Here is a 19,764-nt window from a genome sequence, read left to right on the forward strand (position 1 = left end):
TGTGTGTGTGTATATCTGATATGTGATATATATCTGTGATACAGATCAAAAGAAGAAACAGGCAATGTCAAATCTTCTAAGTTTAATGGAGTTCCAACTAAAACCTCCAAGGATGTTTTAATGGTCAGAGACAAGCTCTATTAAGTTGCAGAAAGGTGAAGATGCTAGAATAGCCACAATGAATTTAAACAGAAGAATAAAGTCAGAGGAGTTACTCTTCTGCTAATGAGCTTTATTACATGTTGATACAAAGCAAGAACATGGAGTGGTCAGGAGGGCTGTGCTGTTCATCCATAAATGAATCAGCACAAATATTCTCAGCTGTTTCTACAACGGTGTAAACACAGTTCCATGGTAGGCAGTGCGAGAGCCATTGGCTAGCTGTGGGGAAGCAGATGAACCTTCAATAACCTTACCACAAGAAACAACAACAAAGCCTCCAACAACAGCAAAACCAAGCTTAGCATCACAAAATGGATCCTGTATTTGAATGTAATATGCAAAACTACAAAGCTTTTAGGAAAAAAAATAGGAGAAACATTTTGTGCCTAGGAGTAGGGAAATATTTTTAACTTGATATCAGAAGCATCATTAAAAAAAAAAAAGAAAAGAAACAGGTTAATTAGACTTATCAAACCCAGAAATTACTGCTCTGGAAGAGACATTATTAAGAGGTTGAGAAGACTAACTGCAGGTGGAGAAAATATTTACAAAATACATATTTGATAACAGACCAGAGTCTAGAATACATAAACAGCTTTCTTAAATTCAGTTTGAAATAGTCCAGGGTTGGGCATGGTGGCTGGCACACTCCAAAAGTCAAGTGATGTGCTTCCATTTGTATTATAGTGTGTGTTGAAATAAAATTACAGGAAGAACCAGTTAGGTGCTTCTGGAGGACACAGTATGAGATGTGGGTGCAAGTCAGCAACACCAGACATCTTCCAGTGATGGAAATGTTCTGTTCCCCTGACTACACTGTGTCCACAACTGTCACAACTGTGCACATTCTGTGACACATGAATCTGTGTAGCTGATGGAACTTGAACAAGTGCAGCAGGGTGTGCCAGAGTCAATGCCCTGCCACTGAGCTGTACCTTAGTGATGCAAGACAACACTAGTGGGAAGACCAGGCCAGGGATACTTGGGACTACTCCCTGGCATGTTTCTTTGCAACTTTCTCTTAATCTGCCATTATCACTAGGAGAAAATTTGAAACTATATTGAGTGTGATATAATAAAGTAACAGAATTTTAAAGTGTAAACTTAAGAGATACTTTTTGTGTTATAATTTTTAGAAATTGAAGCACAGGAAAGAAGGACTGCCAAGCAAAGCTACAAGGTAGTTTTAAGAAACTGAAACGGAACCAGAAGATAAATGCTCATTATTTTCTGGTTAAAAATCTCAAAATTGTGAATATAACATTTGCCTTCGGGCTGGAGAGATGGCTCTGCGGTTAAGAGCACTGACTGTTCTTCTGGAGGTCCTGAGTTCAATTCCCAGCAACCACATGGTGGCTCACCACCAATGATATCTTACCCTCTCTTCTGGTGTGTCTGAAGACAGCTACAGTGTACTCACATAAATAAAATAAATAAATCTTAAAAAAATTTGTCTTCAAGTTAATCTGTAGATGCAACACAATCCCACATATATGTACCCACAAGCTTTTCTTTTGTTGATGTTGATAAGCAGATTTTAAGATGTGTAACTCTTCCTTTCTGGAAGACTTGGGAGAAAAAAGGCGACCTAGACTAGAAGCAGGTGAATGGAAGACATGCTAACAGACCTCATGGTACATGAAAGGCCACATTCCAGAAAGTCCTGTAGTGCTGGTGCAGGAAGAGACAGGTTGGCATGAACCAGGTCTGTCTTCAGTGAAAGAGTCTGGAGAGAGAGGTGCCAGGGGGAGGGAAGGAGAGGAAGAAGGAAGGAGGGATAACAGGAGGGATGGAGGGAACCACAGAGAGACGAAGGAAGGAAGGAAGAGGGAGAAAGAGAGAATAAGAATAGAAAAGATAGAGAAAATAAAAGCTTGAACCAAGAGGTCTTACATAAGATGATGACTTATGCCAAGCAAGTTTATTAAGTGTAGCATCCGTACTGGCTGGTTTTGTGTGTCAACTTGACACAAGCACGAGTTATCATAGAGAAAGGAACCTCCCTTGAGGAAATGCCTCCATGAGATCCAGCTGTAAGGCATTTTCTCAATTAGTGATCAAGGGTGAGAGGGCCCATTGCAGGTGGTGCCATTCTTGGGCTGGTAGTCTTGGGTTATATATATATATATATATATATATATATATATATATATATATATATACCAAGCTGAGCAACCCAGGGAAAGCAAGCCAGTAAGTGACAACCCTTTCCTCCCCAATCTGTTTCTTGGTCATGATGTTTGTGCAGGAATAGGAACCATGACTAAGACAGTATCATATATACTATTTGCAGGGGACATTTAGCCAAGGTCATCAGAGAGCTAAATCAGACCATGTTGTTAAGAGAACATAGGATCCTCAGACACAGCTGCTTAAGGACTGATAGTCACAGCCCAGGGAGAAGAGAAACCACTCCCTCAAGGCACTCACTTGAGTGCTTGCTAAAGTCCACTCCTTGCAGACCAGCCTTGCTAAGTCCACTCCTGGACATGGACACAGGACTAATGTTCCCTTCGGTCTTTCATGAGAGCCTCTGATTGAATCTCTGGTCTATCTGGTTCCCAACGAGTAGACAAAAAGAGCTGGCTGGGTGAGGGGGTCCAGTGATTTGATTTATGAAATGGTGATACTTCCTAGAGCAGAGTGTGATCTTCCAAACAATGGGTGATCTCTAGAACAATTTCCCATCCGAAAAATGGGTTCAATCTCAGATAGATTTAAAAGACAAATGTCACAAGAGAACATTTCCATGAGCTTAGCAGAGGCAAATGTTTCCTAAATGGAAAATCTCTTTAAGGTGAAATGTACACATTAGACATTAAAATAAAGAACTTTTCTTCATTATAAGACCCATGAGGACATGACATTTAACTAATTGGAAGATCTTTGCATCAGAGGACTCAGACCTGACAGGGGACTCAGAATCAGACAATGTAAGAAACCTCTGTGTAAAGAGACCCCATATGAACACGGGCAGAAGATGTTCATCAGAGAGTTTATATCCAAATGGACAGGGAGAGACTCTATTGATGTCAGCAGAAAACCATTTGCATTTGGAAAATGCAGATTTAAGTCAGGGTGAGATACCTTTGGAGCCCAGAAGAAAGGCTGAATTGAAACATAAGGTTTGGGACCACTGGGATTCTCCTATACCACCAACAGGAGCTAAACTGGCACATGCAATTTGAAAAACAGTTGTGTAGTTTCCATTAAACCTGGCAATACACACACCTTGTGCTGCAGTAGTTACACACACATAAGCCTTATATATAGCTAGGTCCAGCCTAGATACAGTTCTGTGTAACTCAACAAACGGCACAGATAGCAGTTAGAAAAAAAATACTACCTGGATTCCATATAGCAGCATTACACACCCTAGAGAGTATCCATGATACTGTCAGCCAATAGCAAAGCACAGAACTGCATGCTGATGTACATGTGAATATAACCAAGAAATAATGCATGGATTGCTACATGCAAAGACAGGGAGACACCCAGACATGGCTGAGCCAAAGCAGAACATGAAACTCTAAGTGGACTCCAATGATCTACCTGGGAACTGGTTCCCTGAGTCCACACTCAGAAAGCACATTTGGACGAAGGCTCATTACTGTAGGTAGTTTTACAGGTTTGTTAAATTTCGTTAAAATGTTAAATAGATTTGGGTGGTATAAGAGGTTTTACTTGAATTACTGTTGAGAATACTACGGATATCTCTACCGACAGTAGAGATATCTACTGGGGAGTATTTCCCAATCCCAAAGTTCTTCTCACAGCATCCTTAAATTCAGTATTCCTCAGACAGTAGATCAAAGGATTCATCATGGGCGTGAGGACGGTGTACACAGCAGAGATGAGCTTGTTGGAGCTCCGGGTATCAATGGCCTGGGGTCGCACATACATGAAGATCATGGCCATGTAGAAGAAGGTGACCACAGTGAGGTGGGAGGCACAGGTGGAGAAGGCTCTCCACCGGCCTGTGGCTGAAGGGATGCGCAGCACAGCCAGGGTGATGTGGCCATAGGAGAGAATGGTGGCCAGGAGTGGGAACACCAGAATGATGAAGGCCAGGATGAAGTCCACCAGCTCTGCAGTAGAGAAGTCAGTGCAGGCCAGCTTGAGGATGGGGGAGATGTCACAGAAGAAGTGGTTCAAGACATTGGAGCCACAGAAGGTGGCGCTGGAGATAAAGTAGACCTTAATCACAGAGATAGTGAAGCCACTAGCAAAAGAGAAGGCCACAAGCTGGACACACAGCCCTGTGGTCATGATGACTTGGTAGCGCAGGGGGTGGCAGATGGCCACATAGCGGTCATAGGCCATGGAAGCCAGGAGTACACACTCTGTACACACCAGGGAGCTGAAGAAGTAGAGCTGAGTCATGCAGCCAGCAAAAGAGATGCGTTTCCTCTGCAAGAGAAAGCCGTCCAGCATCTTGGGGATGATGTCTGACACATACCAGATCTCTAAGAAAGATAAGGAGCCCAGGAAGTAGTACATGGGTCTGTGGAGGGAGGCACTGCTCCAGACAGTGAGGATGATGGCCAGGTTCTCCACCAGCACAAAGAGGTAGGCGAGCAGGAAGAGGAGGAAGAGCAGGTACTGCAGCTCAGGGGCTGTGGGGAAGCCCAGCAGGATGAAGGTGCTGACCTTGGTGATGTTCTCCCCCCTCATCCCTGTGCAACTGCAAAAGATCAAGAGGCCAATATCAGAAGGGCCAAGCATCAGCTGATGGGAGAACAGGGAGCCAGCTTGTAATGTCAGCTGGAAGACAGACAGCATTCCTGATTCTTGTGAGCAGCAAGGACAGGAATTTATTCTGTTAGGTCTTAAACTGGAAAGACCTGTGCACTTGTGTTTGGGTGTCTACTGAAGAGGGGACAGACAAGGGGAACTGTTGAAGATAGATATTTAAGACATAGGAAACCTACAGTGGCTCACTAGGCGAGTAGCTGGGCTCGGAAATGGGTTTCTTTGTTGTTTTGCTGGGTAGGGTTTATATTCTAGGAAGGGCATGCTTGTTTTTTTCCAGCCACTACCAGCACCGACCCCCTGTTCAATCATGGCAAACATGATAATACTTATTTTATATTTTCCTTTGAATCAGAGGTGCCAAAGTAGTGTTTGTTCTGCTGTGCTTTTGTATCATAAACGTTTACCATGGAGAAAGAAAGCTGGTATAGACAGGGCTGGGTGTGCCCTCCTGTAGAGGTGAATATAGACAGGGCTTTGCTCCTTAGTCTACAAGAAAGAGTATAGAGAGGACTGTGCTTCTGGTTCTCTGGAGATGTGAGTATGGCAGCCTAGGAGGTTGCGGTGACTCAGTGAGGACTCCAAGGCCCCTTGACTGTGTGACCACCTCCTCCCTACCCCACCTCAGCAGGAATGCACATCTGCTCCCACATCCTGACATTTTACCACAGTGGTACTCAACCTGTGGGTCACATATCAGATGCCTACATTACAATTCATAACAGTGGCAGAATTACAATTACGAAGTAGCAACCGGATGATTGTATGGTTGGGGGTCACCACAATGTGAGGAGCTGCGTTAAAGGGTGGCAGTGTTAGGAAGGTTGGGAAGCACTGCTCCACAGGTTTATAACGACACCACTGCCTTTCCTGGAGACAGACTGGAGTGGAGCAGCAGCTCAGGAGCTGGCTTAATTTGAACATGGGGCAGGGAGTCGGCTAAATTTGAACATAGGGAAACTGAGGCCAAAGGAGGTCTAGGAACGTTCCTGGAAGCACTTTGGGGGAAGAGTTAGTCTCTCAGCAGATAAAAACAAACAAACAAACAAACAAACACCCCCCAATATTCTTCTGGGCAACAGCTGCAGTTCTGAAGCACACAGATCAGAAAGCTGGAGAGGGAGACTGGGTAGAACAGCACCCCATTGAGACTCCGGCAGGGAGGGCTCACGATGTTACCAGAAACATTGGATGGAGTCAGGACAGGTCAGGACCAAGCTGTGGGGATAGTGATCCAAGGTGCAGCTGGGGACCCATGCAGTAAACGCTGGCCCATTGCAGCTCCAAACAAGGGAAACACGAGAAAGCTAGGGCTTAGCATTGCCACCTGCAGAAGCTATTCCACTCATGGGAACAGAGATCAGGCCCAGGTCTCAGAAGCACTGATAGAGTTGGACAAGGGTTCCAAAGCAGACTGAACTCAGGGTGACAATGAACACACATGGCACAAGCCTCTGAGATTCCTATAGCTCAGGCAGTAAGCTCTGGTATAAGGTCTAGATACCAGGCAACCAAGCTGACCCAAAACCAAACAGGATGCAGAAGGAGGCTCTAGAGGCTACTCAGGATCCTGAAGAACTGGCAGGTAGGAGGGAAGTCAGGAGCAATGGCCCCTCCAACAATGGAATCTAGACATGGGGTTATGGAGCAACAAACACCTACTGGCTCTCAATAATGGAGGAACCAGTGCCAAGGCCACTGCTCTTTCAGGTGGATGGATCTGGGCCCAGGACTGGCTTCCATAGCCACAGATAGTTCTTGTAGGTACCAGAATGGCAGTGAACACAGGCACAGACCTGTTTCCTACTAACACCCAAAACACACACCACCTCTATGTTGGAAGACTGACTGTGTAGACTGATCGATCATAGAGCTACTCTCACACACTGATGTAGTCACATCCCCCTAACTGCTGGCTGGTAGCTTTCCTATGCTGCTGTGTCTGCTGACCTCTGGGCCAGTGACTGGGTCTGCCCTCCAGCTTCTTCCACTACCACCCATTGATAGCTACACTTGCTCAGCTCAGGCTTCATGTCTCTCCTTTGTACTTGTCCATGAATGACCCCTGGCACCTCGCAGTAAGGCTTGCACATCTGTCCAGTCATACAGATCCACTGCATCTAGGTGCACTGCTTGACCAAATCTGAAGGCAGACTAGAATGATGGGCATTTGCTCAGGCTGCTGAAGCTATGTCAGTGCTGATGGCCAGCCGGCTGCAGATTTTTTTTCCAATTTTTTATTAGGTATTTTCTTCATTTACATTTCAAATGCTATCCCAAAAGTCCCCTATACCTTCCCCCCTCCCTGCTCCTCTACCCACCCACTCCCACTTTTTGGCCCTGGCTTTCCCCTGTACTGGGGCATATAAAGTTTGCAAGACCTAGGGGCCTTTCTTCCCATTGATGGCTGACTAGGCCATCTTCTGCTATATATGCAGCTAGAGACATGAGCTCTGGGGGTACTGGTTAGTTCATATTGTTGTTCCACCTATAGGGTTGCAGACACCTTGGGTACTTTCTCTAGCTCCTCCATTGGGGGCCCTGTGTTCCATCCAATAGCATCCACTTCTGTGTTTGCCAGGCACTGGCATAGCCTCACAAGAGACAGCTATATCAGGGTCCTTTCAGCAAAATATGGCTGGNGTATGCAATAGTGTCTGTGTTTGGTGGCTGATTATAGGATGGACCCCCAGGTGGGGCAATCTCTGGATGGTCCATCCTTTCGTTTCCTGGCTGCAGATTTATAGTCTATGGATAAAGTAAGTCTGGAGAAGCAGTTTTTAGGGTGCTTCCTAAGGCACCATGATTCTGGTTTGCAAAAAACAGAAAGCATCATGTGAACACTTGGATGTCTGGCTGACAACAGTGGTTCTATGCTTGCTGGGAAAGGGCAGTGACTCCTAGGAAGGTGGTGTCATTAGACCCCCGCAATGAGGGGATCTCAGGCCCTGAGTACAGAAGGAGTCCTTTCCTTCCTGTTGAATGTCATAGCATACACATGATGGTCACAAGGAAGACTCAGATTTCACAAATTTCTGACCTCCTTGATAATGGACCTTCACTTCAATGACAATGACTTTATAAGACAGCAAAGACTAGACATCTGAGACAGGATGGCCACATGGACACTCAGGCAGATGTTGAAACCATGCAGCCACGGGCCTGAGGACCCGACCTAAGAAGAGGCAGAGAGGGTTCTCCCCAGAGGTCAGGCAGGAGAGCAATCTGGCCACATTTTGATTTTGAACCTCTGATCCCCCAAATTTTCAAAGAGCAAATGTCTGCTGTTTTAAGCTATGGATTCTGGTCCCCAGTGGCAATAGCCTTGGGTACTGTCAGCAAGAAGAGAGGAAAAGAAGAGACAGGTGAACTCAGTTACTTAGCCTACCCAGGTCATAGCAATAATAGAAGTATAAGAGAGGGTCCTGTGGCTACCTGTGTCTAGGAGCTCTGCCTGGTGTGTGTGTGTGTGTGTGTGTGTGTGTGTGTACGCGCTGTGAGTGTTTATTGGGTAGCTTCATGGCTGTCTGTAAGGTTGGTTCAACAAGCTTGGAATTCATAGGAAGGGATGGGAAAGAAACATCTAGAAAAGACATGGCACAGGACAGATCTGCAGTTGGGATAGGGATTCTTGCCATCAAGGGTGAGTTTCCTGTAAGAACCCAAACTTGTGATAGCTGTAGGCTGTCTCAAGGTAGTAATTTCCTACTATAAAACACTACTAGTGTGGCTCAAGGCTGAAAACTGACCTCGGCAGCACTTACAATGACCTCCATGATGTCATCCAGCCCATGTCTCTTTAAGCTAACTCAATAATGGCCTTTGTCATTGCAATCTCAACATTTGGTCCTGGACACTATGCACTCAGTACAGTTCTCACAGATCCATATTCAACTCGGCTCCCACCCATGCTTACTCAACAGAGGACTCATCATTATACACCTAGCACAGAAGTCCTGAACATACACTCACCAGACTAAGCACTGACCCACCCATACACATTCAGTACAGTACTCAGGGGTGCATAGTCACATAGTACCCATCCACATTGCAGTACCTGCAGATGAGCACTCTGCATCACACTCACAGATGCTACAAATGGTCCTTTGCCGTAGCACTGTGAGCCTTCACGATAGGTGCTGTAACTGTGGAGGTGAATCCTCAGGGCCCAGCCTCAATATGGACATGTATGATGGGGTTTCACTCATGCTACACATGTAGCTCTTCTATGATGCACACTATACCACATACTCTAAAATTACCCTGTGAGTTCATCCTGGCTTGAGAAATACTCATCCTACCTGGGTCTCTGGAAGCTTCACTTGGACAGACTTTGGGAATGAAGAGGGGCCTCTTCCTGGCTGGTGACTCTGAGACTGGCCACAGTGACCAGATGAGTCTTAGACAGGCTATCAGGACATGGGATCCCCAAGTGAGGAAAGAACATGTATGGCTTTTTAGCTTGAGCCCAGTGTCTCCAGGGCCCAATTACTCCCTTGCAGCTGATGAAGCTTCCCATACTGGTAATGAGTTGGATCCAGGCCTCTGAGGCAGGCTGCCTCTGATGCTGCCCCTGCCCTTTAGCCCTCAAGCCAGAGGAGCCCATGGAGCCTTTCTTTGTCTCCCTACCCTCTTGGACATCTGGCTGCTGAACGCTATACTATACCCAGTATTTCTCAGTAGCTAGCCTACTATCCTGCAGAATTCTCCCATCCTCTCCTAAATTCTAGCTGGGACAAACTTCTGCAGCTAAGCATGGGGTCATGAAAGATTTAGCAATACTAAATGGTTTCTGAACACATTTGACAAAGAGCTAATGAAGGCAAGGTGGCTGACTCTGCTCTCCTTTGTTGTGTCATGCAACCTCACTACAGTCTTCCTGAATACACCATGAATACTATGTATTATGTAAGCCCTGGTGTCACACAATACCCAAGAACTTAGCCTGAAACGTCCTGACTCAGAGTCCATACCACTGCGTGTCATGAGCTGCAGTGTTTGCACTGTAAGAGCACATCTGTCTTCTCCTTTAGAAGTTTAATGTTTTAATAAAGCCTTTCCAGGTATTCCTACTGCCATTTTTCAGCATCTAGCAATCAGATGAGTGCACTAGAATGCTTGATTTATAAAACTGCTGTTTGAGTCACTGACTTGAGTTTCATGAAAAAAGTGTTGAATTGATTTTGTCTTGAGACCAGGAATCTCCAACAATTTCTAGCAGGGTCCTAAATATACTTCTGTCATTGCATGCTACATATTTATATGAAGCTGCATTCACAGCATTGACAATTACAAAATCAAGATATTTATCAGGTGAAGAAGTTGAAGATTCTTTGTGTCCGTCAGTGACAAGTATTCAGTGTCAAGATTATATTCCTTGCCAGGTGGTGGTGGCACACGCCTTTGATCCCAGCATTTGGGAGGCAGAGGCAGGTGGATTTCTAAGTTTGAGGCCAACCTGGTATAGTGAGTTCCAGGACAGCCAGGACTATTCAGAGAAAACCTGTCTCAAAAACAAAAACAAAAACAAAAACAAAGCAAAACAAAAAAGATTACATTCCTTGTGTAAAAATAAGCAAGCACATCCATGTAGTTAAATATGTGAATCTGTCTGTGTCTTTAATATAAGGGGAGATTCTTCTATATTAAGAATTGTTTTAAAATACATCTATGTATATTTTATATCAACAAATACTTGATTTATATACCCAATTTATGTACTTATGTTTCAAAGGCTGTGCAAAATTTCTCACACAGAAAGAAACCCACAAGTGGAAAGTGTCTGAGAAGTCTTCATCCGAGCCACAGCAGCCAAGGGGACCCTGCCTCTTACCGCTGCCTGATGATAGAGAAGCCATCAGATCAGCAAGTGTGGGATCAGAAGTGGAGGCTCATGGTTTTGCTTTCTGAGATAGTATAGTGGACAGTCCTCAGCCTCATGTCCCCAGTGCATTCAATGTTAAAGACTCAGAAGGAGGCTGTCAGGCAGACTAGATGCTCTAGCCCCAGCAAGAGAAAGTGTTTCAGGATTAGAGCCAGCCCAGCCCTGGAGCTTCCTGTGCTACAGACATCATAGGGTTCAGGAAAAACTCAGCCAAAGCCCTTACACACTCACAGTTGTGGAGTAGACACACTGTGGACCCATGAGGGAAATGGAGAACTTCTCAGATACAGTGGGACTGCCTTCAATACAACCCCAAGTGGCAACCTCCGTTCCTTTGTCTCCATGTCATGTTGCCACCATGAAGGTGAAGCTCACATGTGTCAGTCAACATCAAGGCAGGTTGTGTGCTGCATCTGCCAGTGCCGACATTGGTAAGAGGTAACCCCGGTGCTTCCCACACTCTGGTCCAAGCCTCCTCAGAAAGAACCATCTACTTAACAAGCAGCACCCGGGCTGCTGATTTGCTTAAAAACAAAGTTGGCATCTGAAGGGATGTGTAAGCATGGCCTCACAGAGGGCTCAATGGCTGGTCATTCCTGAGCTCTGGAAGATTTCTTGTTAAAGGTCCATGTCGCTTCTGTCACCAACCAGCAGAAAAGAGCAACAACACAGCATTCTTCTCAAAGCAGTTTATTCAGGAACCTTTCAACATGCAAGCAGGAATCTCTCTGCAGGAATCTATCTCTAGCCCCCAATCGCAATCCCTTATATAACCCCTAAACCACACCCCATCAGCCCAGTCCGCATAATCTCAGTTCATTGGCCTTTGTCAAATGGCCTGATCTTGCATCATGGTGTGACTGTGTGAGGAGCGGGTGTGGCAGCAGTCCCAAGAAGGCGCCAGGGACTGCAGCTAAGTCTTATGACTTGCACCTGACTTCCTCACCTGAATATAAGCCACAACCATCGTGAGAGCTGCGCAGGTGTACCAGGATACTGGCGAATCCATTTTGGTGGAGATATGCCCCTGCTGCCCTGATTAGCTGAAGCTGCGTACCTGGTGAGGTGAGTGGCCTGCTGTGAGTGGATGGGAACTGAGAGTATATAAGAGTGAGAGGCCCAGGGTTCAGGGGGGATATAGATGAAGAGAGAGAAGAAAGATGAAGACTGAAGCTTGCTGAATAAACTGCTGTTAGAAGGACTGGTGGTCGTGTCGTTCTTGCTGGTCGAGAGCGGACGCGACAAATGGTGGCCCATACGGAGAACCGACTCCCCCACCAAAGAGTTCAGAACTTTCAGCAGTCAGTGTTTGCAGCAGGGTAAGTTCACAGTAAGTGAAATTTGCGACCCCAGGAGTTTGGGAAGGACCTCGGATAAAACAGAGGCAAATATAAAGTTGCCAGGAAGCAGGCACAAAGTAACCCAGGAGTTTTGGGAAGGACCTCAGATAAAATAGAGGCAAATATAAAGTTTCCAGGAAGCAGGCACAAAGTAAAAGTGAAACCATGGGGACAAGTTAAGGTTCACGGTTTTGGGACAAATTAAGGTTCACGGTTTTGGGACGAGTTAAGGAACTATGATAACCTCAGTGTAGTGATCAATAGATCCTCGCTGTGTAGTTATGCTTTTTTCTCCCATTGACCCTTTGTGGGTAGGTCTGATAATTTTGGTCTTGTTTGTTCTGATTTATGGACTCTGTTACTGTTTGAATTGTCAGGCAGTCAAGACAGGTCAGAAAATCCTTACGGAGCAACAAGAGAGAATGTCGGAAGAAGAGAAGGGCTTAAAAAGAAAAAAGAAGAAAGGAGACACAGTGTTATCAGGTGGACAGAAAGGACAAAAGAGCCGAGGTGGAGGAGGAAGGCGAATTGGCTTCTGCGCCCCCTCCCTATGCCTCCTTGGCAGCCGCGTATAGACGGACCTTCTGTCCGGAGGTTTGGAGAGAGGGTAGATTCTCCTTGCTGGGATGTCCTATTTTCACCGACCAAGCAGGGCAGAGATATCATGAGCCTCTAGATTTCAAAGTAATCAGGAATTTGGCTGAGTCCGTGCGGATGCACGGCTTAACTGCCTCCTATATTGTGGCTCAAGTAGAGGCCTTGAATAGACACTGCATGACGCATTGGGCAGGCTTGGTAAAGGCATGCCTTTCACCTGGGCAGTATTTAGATTGGAAAGCCTTCCTTATTGAATTTACAAATGAACAGGCAGTGGCTAACGTTGCTGCAGGAAATCCAGCATGGGATAGGGATATGCTGCTTGGCCAAGGTCGCTTTGCACAACAACAGACAGGATATCCAGTGCAGGTGTTTGAGCAGGTGAATCAGATTGCCATAAGGGTGTGGAAATCATTGTCCACCGGTGTTGACGGTGTTACAGAACTCCAGAGAGACAATGAGGCACTGAATCAGGTAAGAGAGGAGCGCTCTCAATTGGTTTGGGAGAGAGGGTCTGTTTGTGTGTTTCCCCAGGATCACCAACAGCTGTGGGTCCCAGAACGGCTGACCAGAGCAATTCAAGGCAAGCGGAGCTATGAGGACATGGATGTTCCTGTGGCTGGGAATGCTCCCGCTAGTGAGAACTGAAGAGCTCTGTGTTCCTGAAACCCATGCCATTGACGCATTCAAGTGTTTCCTCAATTCTTTACATCTAATGCTTCACTACAATTGCCTTTTTTCTATGCTGCTTCAGCTAAAGGGATTGTTGTGTTTTCAGATGATTCAAAATATTTCACAGATGAGTGATTGTGTTCAGCTGTATCTACTAAAGCTAATGCTACCTGGATTTGAGGGGTGTGGCCTGCCAGTATATCCAAGGGCAATGGCACTATACCCTCCCAACCTGGATGGGCCCCCCTTCCTTTTTATAGGAGTGTTCCTGATTCCCTTCCACCTTGGGCAGTGCCCCTTATATGTATGATTGTTATGTGGGGTGAATGGTAGTTGCACTGATCTTTCCCCCTTAAGCCAGGTGGCGGGAGGGGCCTGGGGTAATGCAAATTTTATTGGAATGGTTCTAATGTGTTTGAAACTTCTGTATTTCAATTTGCTGGATGAAGGAATGTTTCTTTTCTGACTATGCCTGTTTGTATGTGATCTCCTTTTGTGTTTATTGTTTATAAGAATAATGTTAATTATAGTAGTGATATTCGTTATATCATTTGGCTGTTGTGACTAGGATGCCTTGCTTTGCACCTTTGCCTGTTCAAGTTACTTTGTTTACAAACTGTCTATCCCTTGCCTCAGGGCTTATGGGAGCCCTGGGATGTATGCTTGTAATAGTGTGTGTGTGTTGTGTGTTTGGCGCATGTGTCAGGTGCAGCGTGTGCAGGCCCGCACTTTCGCCATGGTAGCGTAGGCTTTTGCCGAAGTGGAGGTGGGACAATCTCCTCAGATTTGGTTTGCCATTCTAAAGAAATAATGCTGCGTTATGTCATGGGTTGCGAGGCTAAGCACTGCACAGAGGATAGCTTGCTGTTGGCATCCTGTGGAAGGCACGTCTGATTGCATGAAGGTTCAGTGTCCTAGTTTCCTTCCCCCAGGAAAAATGACACAGGAGCTGGCCAAAACCTCTCTGGGTGATGAGCCCAAGGGATGGTTTTGTGTAGGGCCCCTATGCTTGCACACTGGGAATCAGACCTCTACCTTCACCCATGAGGCTTGTTTGCAGCAATCAAGATCTGGCCATAGATTAATCAGCATTCTGGCCTTTTGATGCACCTGCCACATGCAAACAGGACAATCTCCCCAGGTGTGGCTTGGCATGATAGAGAAGTAGTCAGTGATAAGACTCCCTGGGCATGTCACCAACCTAAGACAGGGATCAAACCAATGCTGTTTGTCTCCCAAGGATGGGTAAGGGGTATTGCTGCAGGGGGCAATCTACAGACATTCTCTCTGCCAAAAAAGAAAAAAAAAAGAAAAAAGGGAGAAACTGCGGGTGTGGCAGCAGTACCAAGAAGGCGCCAGGGACTGCAGCTAAGTCTTATGACTTGGACCTGACTTCCTCACCTGAATATAAGTCACAACCATCGTGAGATCTGTGCAGGTTTACCAGGATACTGGCGAATCCATTTTGGTGGAGATATGCCCCTGCTGCCCTGATTAGCTGAAGCTGCGTACCTGGTGAGGTGAGTGGCCTGCTGTGAGTGGATGGGAACTGAGAGTATATAAGAGTGAGAGGCCCAGGGTTCAGGGGGGATATAGATGAAGAGAGAGAAGAAAGATGAAGACTGAAGCTTGCTGAATAAACTGCTGTTAGAAGGACTGGTGGTCGTGTTGTTCTTGCTGGTCGAGAGCAGACGCGACATGCCTGCACCATGGATGTGGTGTGCCTGCATCATGGTGTACCTGCACTCTCACGATGGATGTGGCTTATTTTTGGGTATATGAGGAAGTCAGGTGCAAGTCATAAGACTTGGCTGCAGTCCCAGGTGCCATCTTGGGACTACCACCACACCCGCTCCCCACATCTCCCCCTTTTTTCTTTTTTGGCAGAGAGAATGCCTGTATTCGGTTTTCCCCTGAGACAATGCCCCTTACCCATCATTGGGAGACAAACAGCTTTGGTTTGATCCCTGTCTTAGGTTTGTGACACTCCCAGGGAGCCTTACCCATCATTGACTACTCTAGCATGCCAAGCCACACTTGAGGAGACTGTCCTGTCTCCACCGCTGCAAAAGCCTGTATCATCAAGGGTTGGGTTATACGGCAAATGCACCAAAAGGCCAGGATGCTGATTAATATCAGACACAGGGCAAGTCCACCAATTTCAGCCCACTCTTTCAAGCGGGAGACAGCTGTAGATCTGCAACACCCGCGGATAAATTATTCACAGCCACAGCAGTTTGATCCACAGAGGTAAGGGATATGGCCATAGCCATGGCTGTAGTGGAGCAGTGACAATGGCCACAGTAATGCCAAAAATCCCTTTTAGGTCTAAAAGTCATAGCAGAAGGAGCTTGGACAGGCCAAGGTACAAAGCGAGGCATTCTAGTCACAACAGCTAAATGATATTTAGATGCATTCCAGCACATACTATAATAACAAATATCACTACTACAATTAACAACATTATTCTCATAACTACCATTATAAACAATAAACACAAAAGGAGGCCACAAACAGGCGTAGCCTTAAAGAAAGCATTGCGCCCTCCAGCAAGTTGAGATACAGAGGTTTCAAACACACTAGACCCATTCCAAAAAAAACTTTCATTACCCCATGCCCCTCCCACTAGCATACTCAGAGGAGAAAGATCTGTGCAACTACCATTAATCATTTGAAAGCTCAACAATCCCCTCAACTGAAGCTGCATCAGATCCTGCACAGGCGCTATTTCCCCATCCCATGGTAAAAAGGGTAACTGCAGGGAAGCATTAGATGGTGAAAAATCAAGGGAACACTTGTGCCGAATGCGTCATGGGTTTGGGAAACACAGATAAGATTCCCCAACGTGGATCTTCAGTCATCACCACGGGAAGTATCCTCAACACCAGGAACATCCACGCCGTCCCCACTCTGCTCATTTTGGACTACTCTGGTAAACTGCTCCGGGACCCAGGGCAGCTATCAATGATCCTCAGGAAACACACAAACAGACCCTCTCACCCAAAACAATTGAGAGCGCTCCTCTCTTATCTGATTCAACACCTCATTACCTCTCTGGAGTTCTACGCCAAATCTTTCTCTATCTTCTATACAATTTCTCACTAACATCCAGACTGACAAAACCCCTTTTGGTAAAATCCCCTGTTCCTCTGCAAATCTCAAGTCCCCATGCTTGGTGCAACTTGTCCCCAAAAGGGAACCTTATAGTCTCAATCCAAGAACTTAACTTGTCCCAAAACTGGGAACCTTATAGTCTCTCTCTGAGAACTTAATTCGTCCCAAAACCAGGAACCTTACCAGCTAGCATCCCTGACTGCAATGAGTTCTAAACGAAGAGAAGGGTCCCCTTACGGGCCACCATTTGTCCACTTCTGTCTCTGACCAGCAGAAAAGAGCAATGACACAGCGTTCTTCTCAAAGCAGTTTATTCAGGAACCTTTCAACATGCAAGCAGGAATCTCAAAGCAGGAATCTATCTCTAGCCCCCAAATGCAATCCCTTATATAACCCCACAACCACGCCCTATCAGCCCAGTCTTCATGATCTCAGTTCATTGGCCTTCTTCAAATGGCCTGATCTTACGTCATGGTGCGCCTGCACAGCTCTCACAATGGACATGGCTTATTTTCAGGTGTATGAGGACGTCAGGTGCAAGTCATAAGACTTGGCTGCAGTCCTGGGTACCATCTAGGGACTACCGCCACAGCTGTTCCCCACAGGTTCAACCCTATGAAAAGGTCATCCTGGTTACAGGACAACTGCGAGGTGACTGCTCCCAATGTACTAGCATAGCTCCTAAGCAATGTTAGGTTTGTGACACCCTTCATTCCGGGGAGACATCAGTGTTTCATATGTCTACCCGCTAACAGATGTAAGCTGTGAACTGACACCCTTGATGAATGTAGTTCATCTAGGTTAGTTCAACCTGACACAATGGTGAATGACCCGAAAGGGAGTTGTCTAGATCAGGCTGGGTTGTAGTCCTGTCTGTGGGGATTGTGGTGATTGTGTTAATTGATGTGGGAAGACCCAGCCTAAAAGTAAGTGACACCATTCCTTAGGTTTAGATCCTAAAGTATAAAAAAATGAAAAAAAAAGATGAATACAAACATACGTGCATTTTTCTCCCTCTGATCTTGACAGTGGGTGTGGCCAGCTGCTTCATGTTCCCACCACACTGTCTTCCTGGCAATGATGGATAGTGACCTGGAATTATGAGCCAAATAAATCCTTTTTCCCCTCAAAGTATTTTATCACAGCAACAAGGAAAGAAATGAGAACAATGGTACATTTGGAAAACATAGATTTGGAGCCCAGAAGAAAGGCCAAATTGAAACACATGAGCAACGTTAGGTTTGGACAGGATACAGAACCATTGACCTTCTGTTGCACTGCTAATGGGAGAAAAACTGATATATAAAGTTTGGAAAACAGTTTTGATGTTTCTGCTAAACCTGGTCACATGCACATCCCACGTGTTTCATCAGGTTCCTGTTTCTAGCCCAGATACAGTTCTGTGTAGCTTATGAACTGCATGGGTGTCAGTAAAATAAAAAGAAAATACTACCTGGATTTTATATAGTAGCATTTACACATCCCAGACAGTATCCATAATACTGTCAGCCCATGGCGAAGCACAGAACTGCATGCTGATGCATACATGAATGCTACTGAGCAAGCACACATGAATCATTGCTACATGCAAAGGCAGGGAGGTCCAAGCACATGAAGCTGGGCATAATCAGAACATGGAAATGTAAGTACTTCACGACCACATTCACAAAGACTTCCAAACACCCAAGTTACCCCCTGGCACTAGAAACAAACAAAGTGGGTCTCAGGGAGCAGGGCGTGTGACTAGAATCTACCTAGGAGCTAGGTACCAAAGATTACACATATTTTATATAACAATGTCAGAAACATATTTGGATGAAGACTCATTATGTTAGCTGGCTCTGTAATAGCACTAGATTTTAGCAAAAGAATTTTAAAGAACATTAGGTACTATACAAGAGACCTTTTCCACCACAAGTTAGATTCTAGAACATATACTATCCTACGATAGAGTGTGACCCAATCCCAGGGTTCTTTTCAGAGCATCCTTAAATTCTTTGTTCCTTAGGCAATAAATCAAGGGGTTTAGGATGGGCGTGAGGACGGTGTACACAGCAGAGATGAGCTTGTTGGAGCTCCGGGTATCAATGGCCTGGGGTCGCACATATATAAAAAGCATGGCCATGTAGAAGAAGGTGACCACAGTGAGGTGGGAGGCACAGGTGGAGAAGGCTCTCCACCGGCCTGTGGCTGAAGGGATACGCAGCACAGCCAGGGTGATGTAGCCATAGGAGAGAATGGTGGCCAGGAGTGGGAACACCAGAATGATGAAGGCCAGGATGAAGTCCACCAGCTCTGCAGTAGAGAAGTCAGTGCAGGCCAGCTTGAGGATGGGGGAGATGTCACAGAAGAAGTGGTTCAAGACATTGGAGCCACAGAAGGTGGCGCTGGAGATAAAGTAGACCTTAATCAAAGAGACTGTGAAGGCACTTGCAAAAGAGAAGGCAACAAGCTGGACACACAGCCCTGTGGTCATGATGACTTGGTAGCGCAGGGGGTGGCAGATGGCCACATAGCGGTCATAGGCCATGGAAGACAAGAGTACACACTCTGTACCCACCAGGGAGATGAAAAAATAGAGCTGAGTCATGCAGCCAGCAAAAGAGATGCTTTTCCTCTGCAGGAGGAAGCCGTCCAGCATCTTGGGGATGATGTCTGACACATACCAGATCTCTAGGAAAGATAAGGAGCCCAGGAAGTAGTACATGGGTCTGTGGAGGGAGGCACTGCTCCAGACAGTGAGGATGATGGTTAGGTTCTCCACCAGCACAAAAAAGTAGGCGAGCAGGAAGAGGAGGAAGAGCAGGTATTGCAGCTCAGGGGCTGTGGGGAAGCCCAGCAGGATGAAGGTGCTGACCTTGGTGATGTTCTCCCCCCTCATCCCTGTGTACCTGCAAAAGATCAAGAGGCCAATAGGAAGAGTCAAGTATCAGCTGAAGGGAGAACGGGGAGCCAGCTTGTAATGTCAGCTGGAAGACAGACAGAATTCCTGGTTCCTGTGAGTAGCAGGGAAAGGAACTCTTTCTTCTGCCAAGTCTTAAACTGGAAAGATGTGTGCACTTGAAGAGTTTGTTTAGGTGCACAATGAAGAGGGGAAGTAGAGGAGAGGAAGTGCTGAGGATAGATGTTCAGGGTGTACAGTGTCTCTATTGCCCATGTGGTCTCATCCTGGAGTGCTAGATGTAGAGGGTGCATGTCTCTTAACCTACCCTCTTGATGGTACCATTCCTCATACCTTGGATC

At 46.0% G+C, this 19,764-nt stretch overlaps 2 protein-coding genes across 2 annotated transcripts; both read right to left on the bottom strand.

Annotated features, from left to right (window-relative positions):
- Window positions 1-3,897: 3,897 nt before the first annotated feature.
- LOC110301540 (olfactory receptor 6B2-like) lies at window positions 3,898-4,836 on the bottom strand. The gene has a single exon (XM_021172041.1). It carries the CDS (start codon window positions 4,834-4,836, stop codon window positions 3,898-3,900), a length of 939 nt encoding a protein of 312 aa, XP_021027700.1.
- A 13,627-nt stretch (window positions 4,837-18,463) lies between these two features.
- Window positions 18,464-19,402, bottom strand: LOC110295594 (olfactory receptor 6B2-like). Its single transcript, XM_021164073.1, has one exon. The coding sequence runs from the start codon at window positions 19,400-19,402 to the stop codon at window positions 18,464-18,466; it is 939 nt and encodes a 312-aa protein (XP_021019732.1).
- Window positions 19,403-19,764: the final 362 nt, after the last annotated feature.

Source organism: Mus caroli, chromosome 1 (assembly GCF_900094665.2).
Source record: "Mus caroli chromosome 1, CAROLI_EIJ_v1.1, whole genome shotgun sequence".
Lineage (NCBI taxonomy): Eukaryota > Metazoa > Chordata > Mammalia > Rodentia > Muridae > Mus > Mus caroli.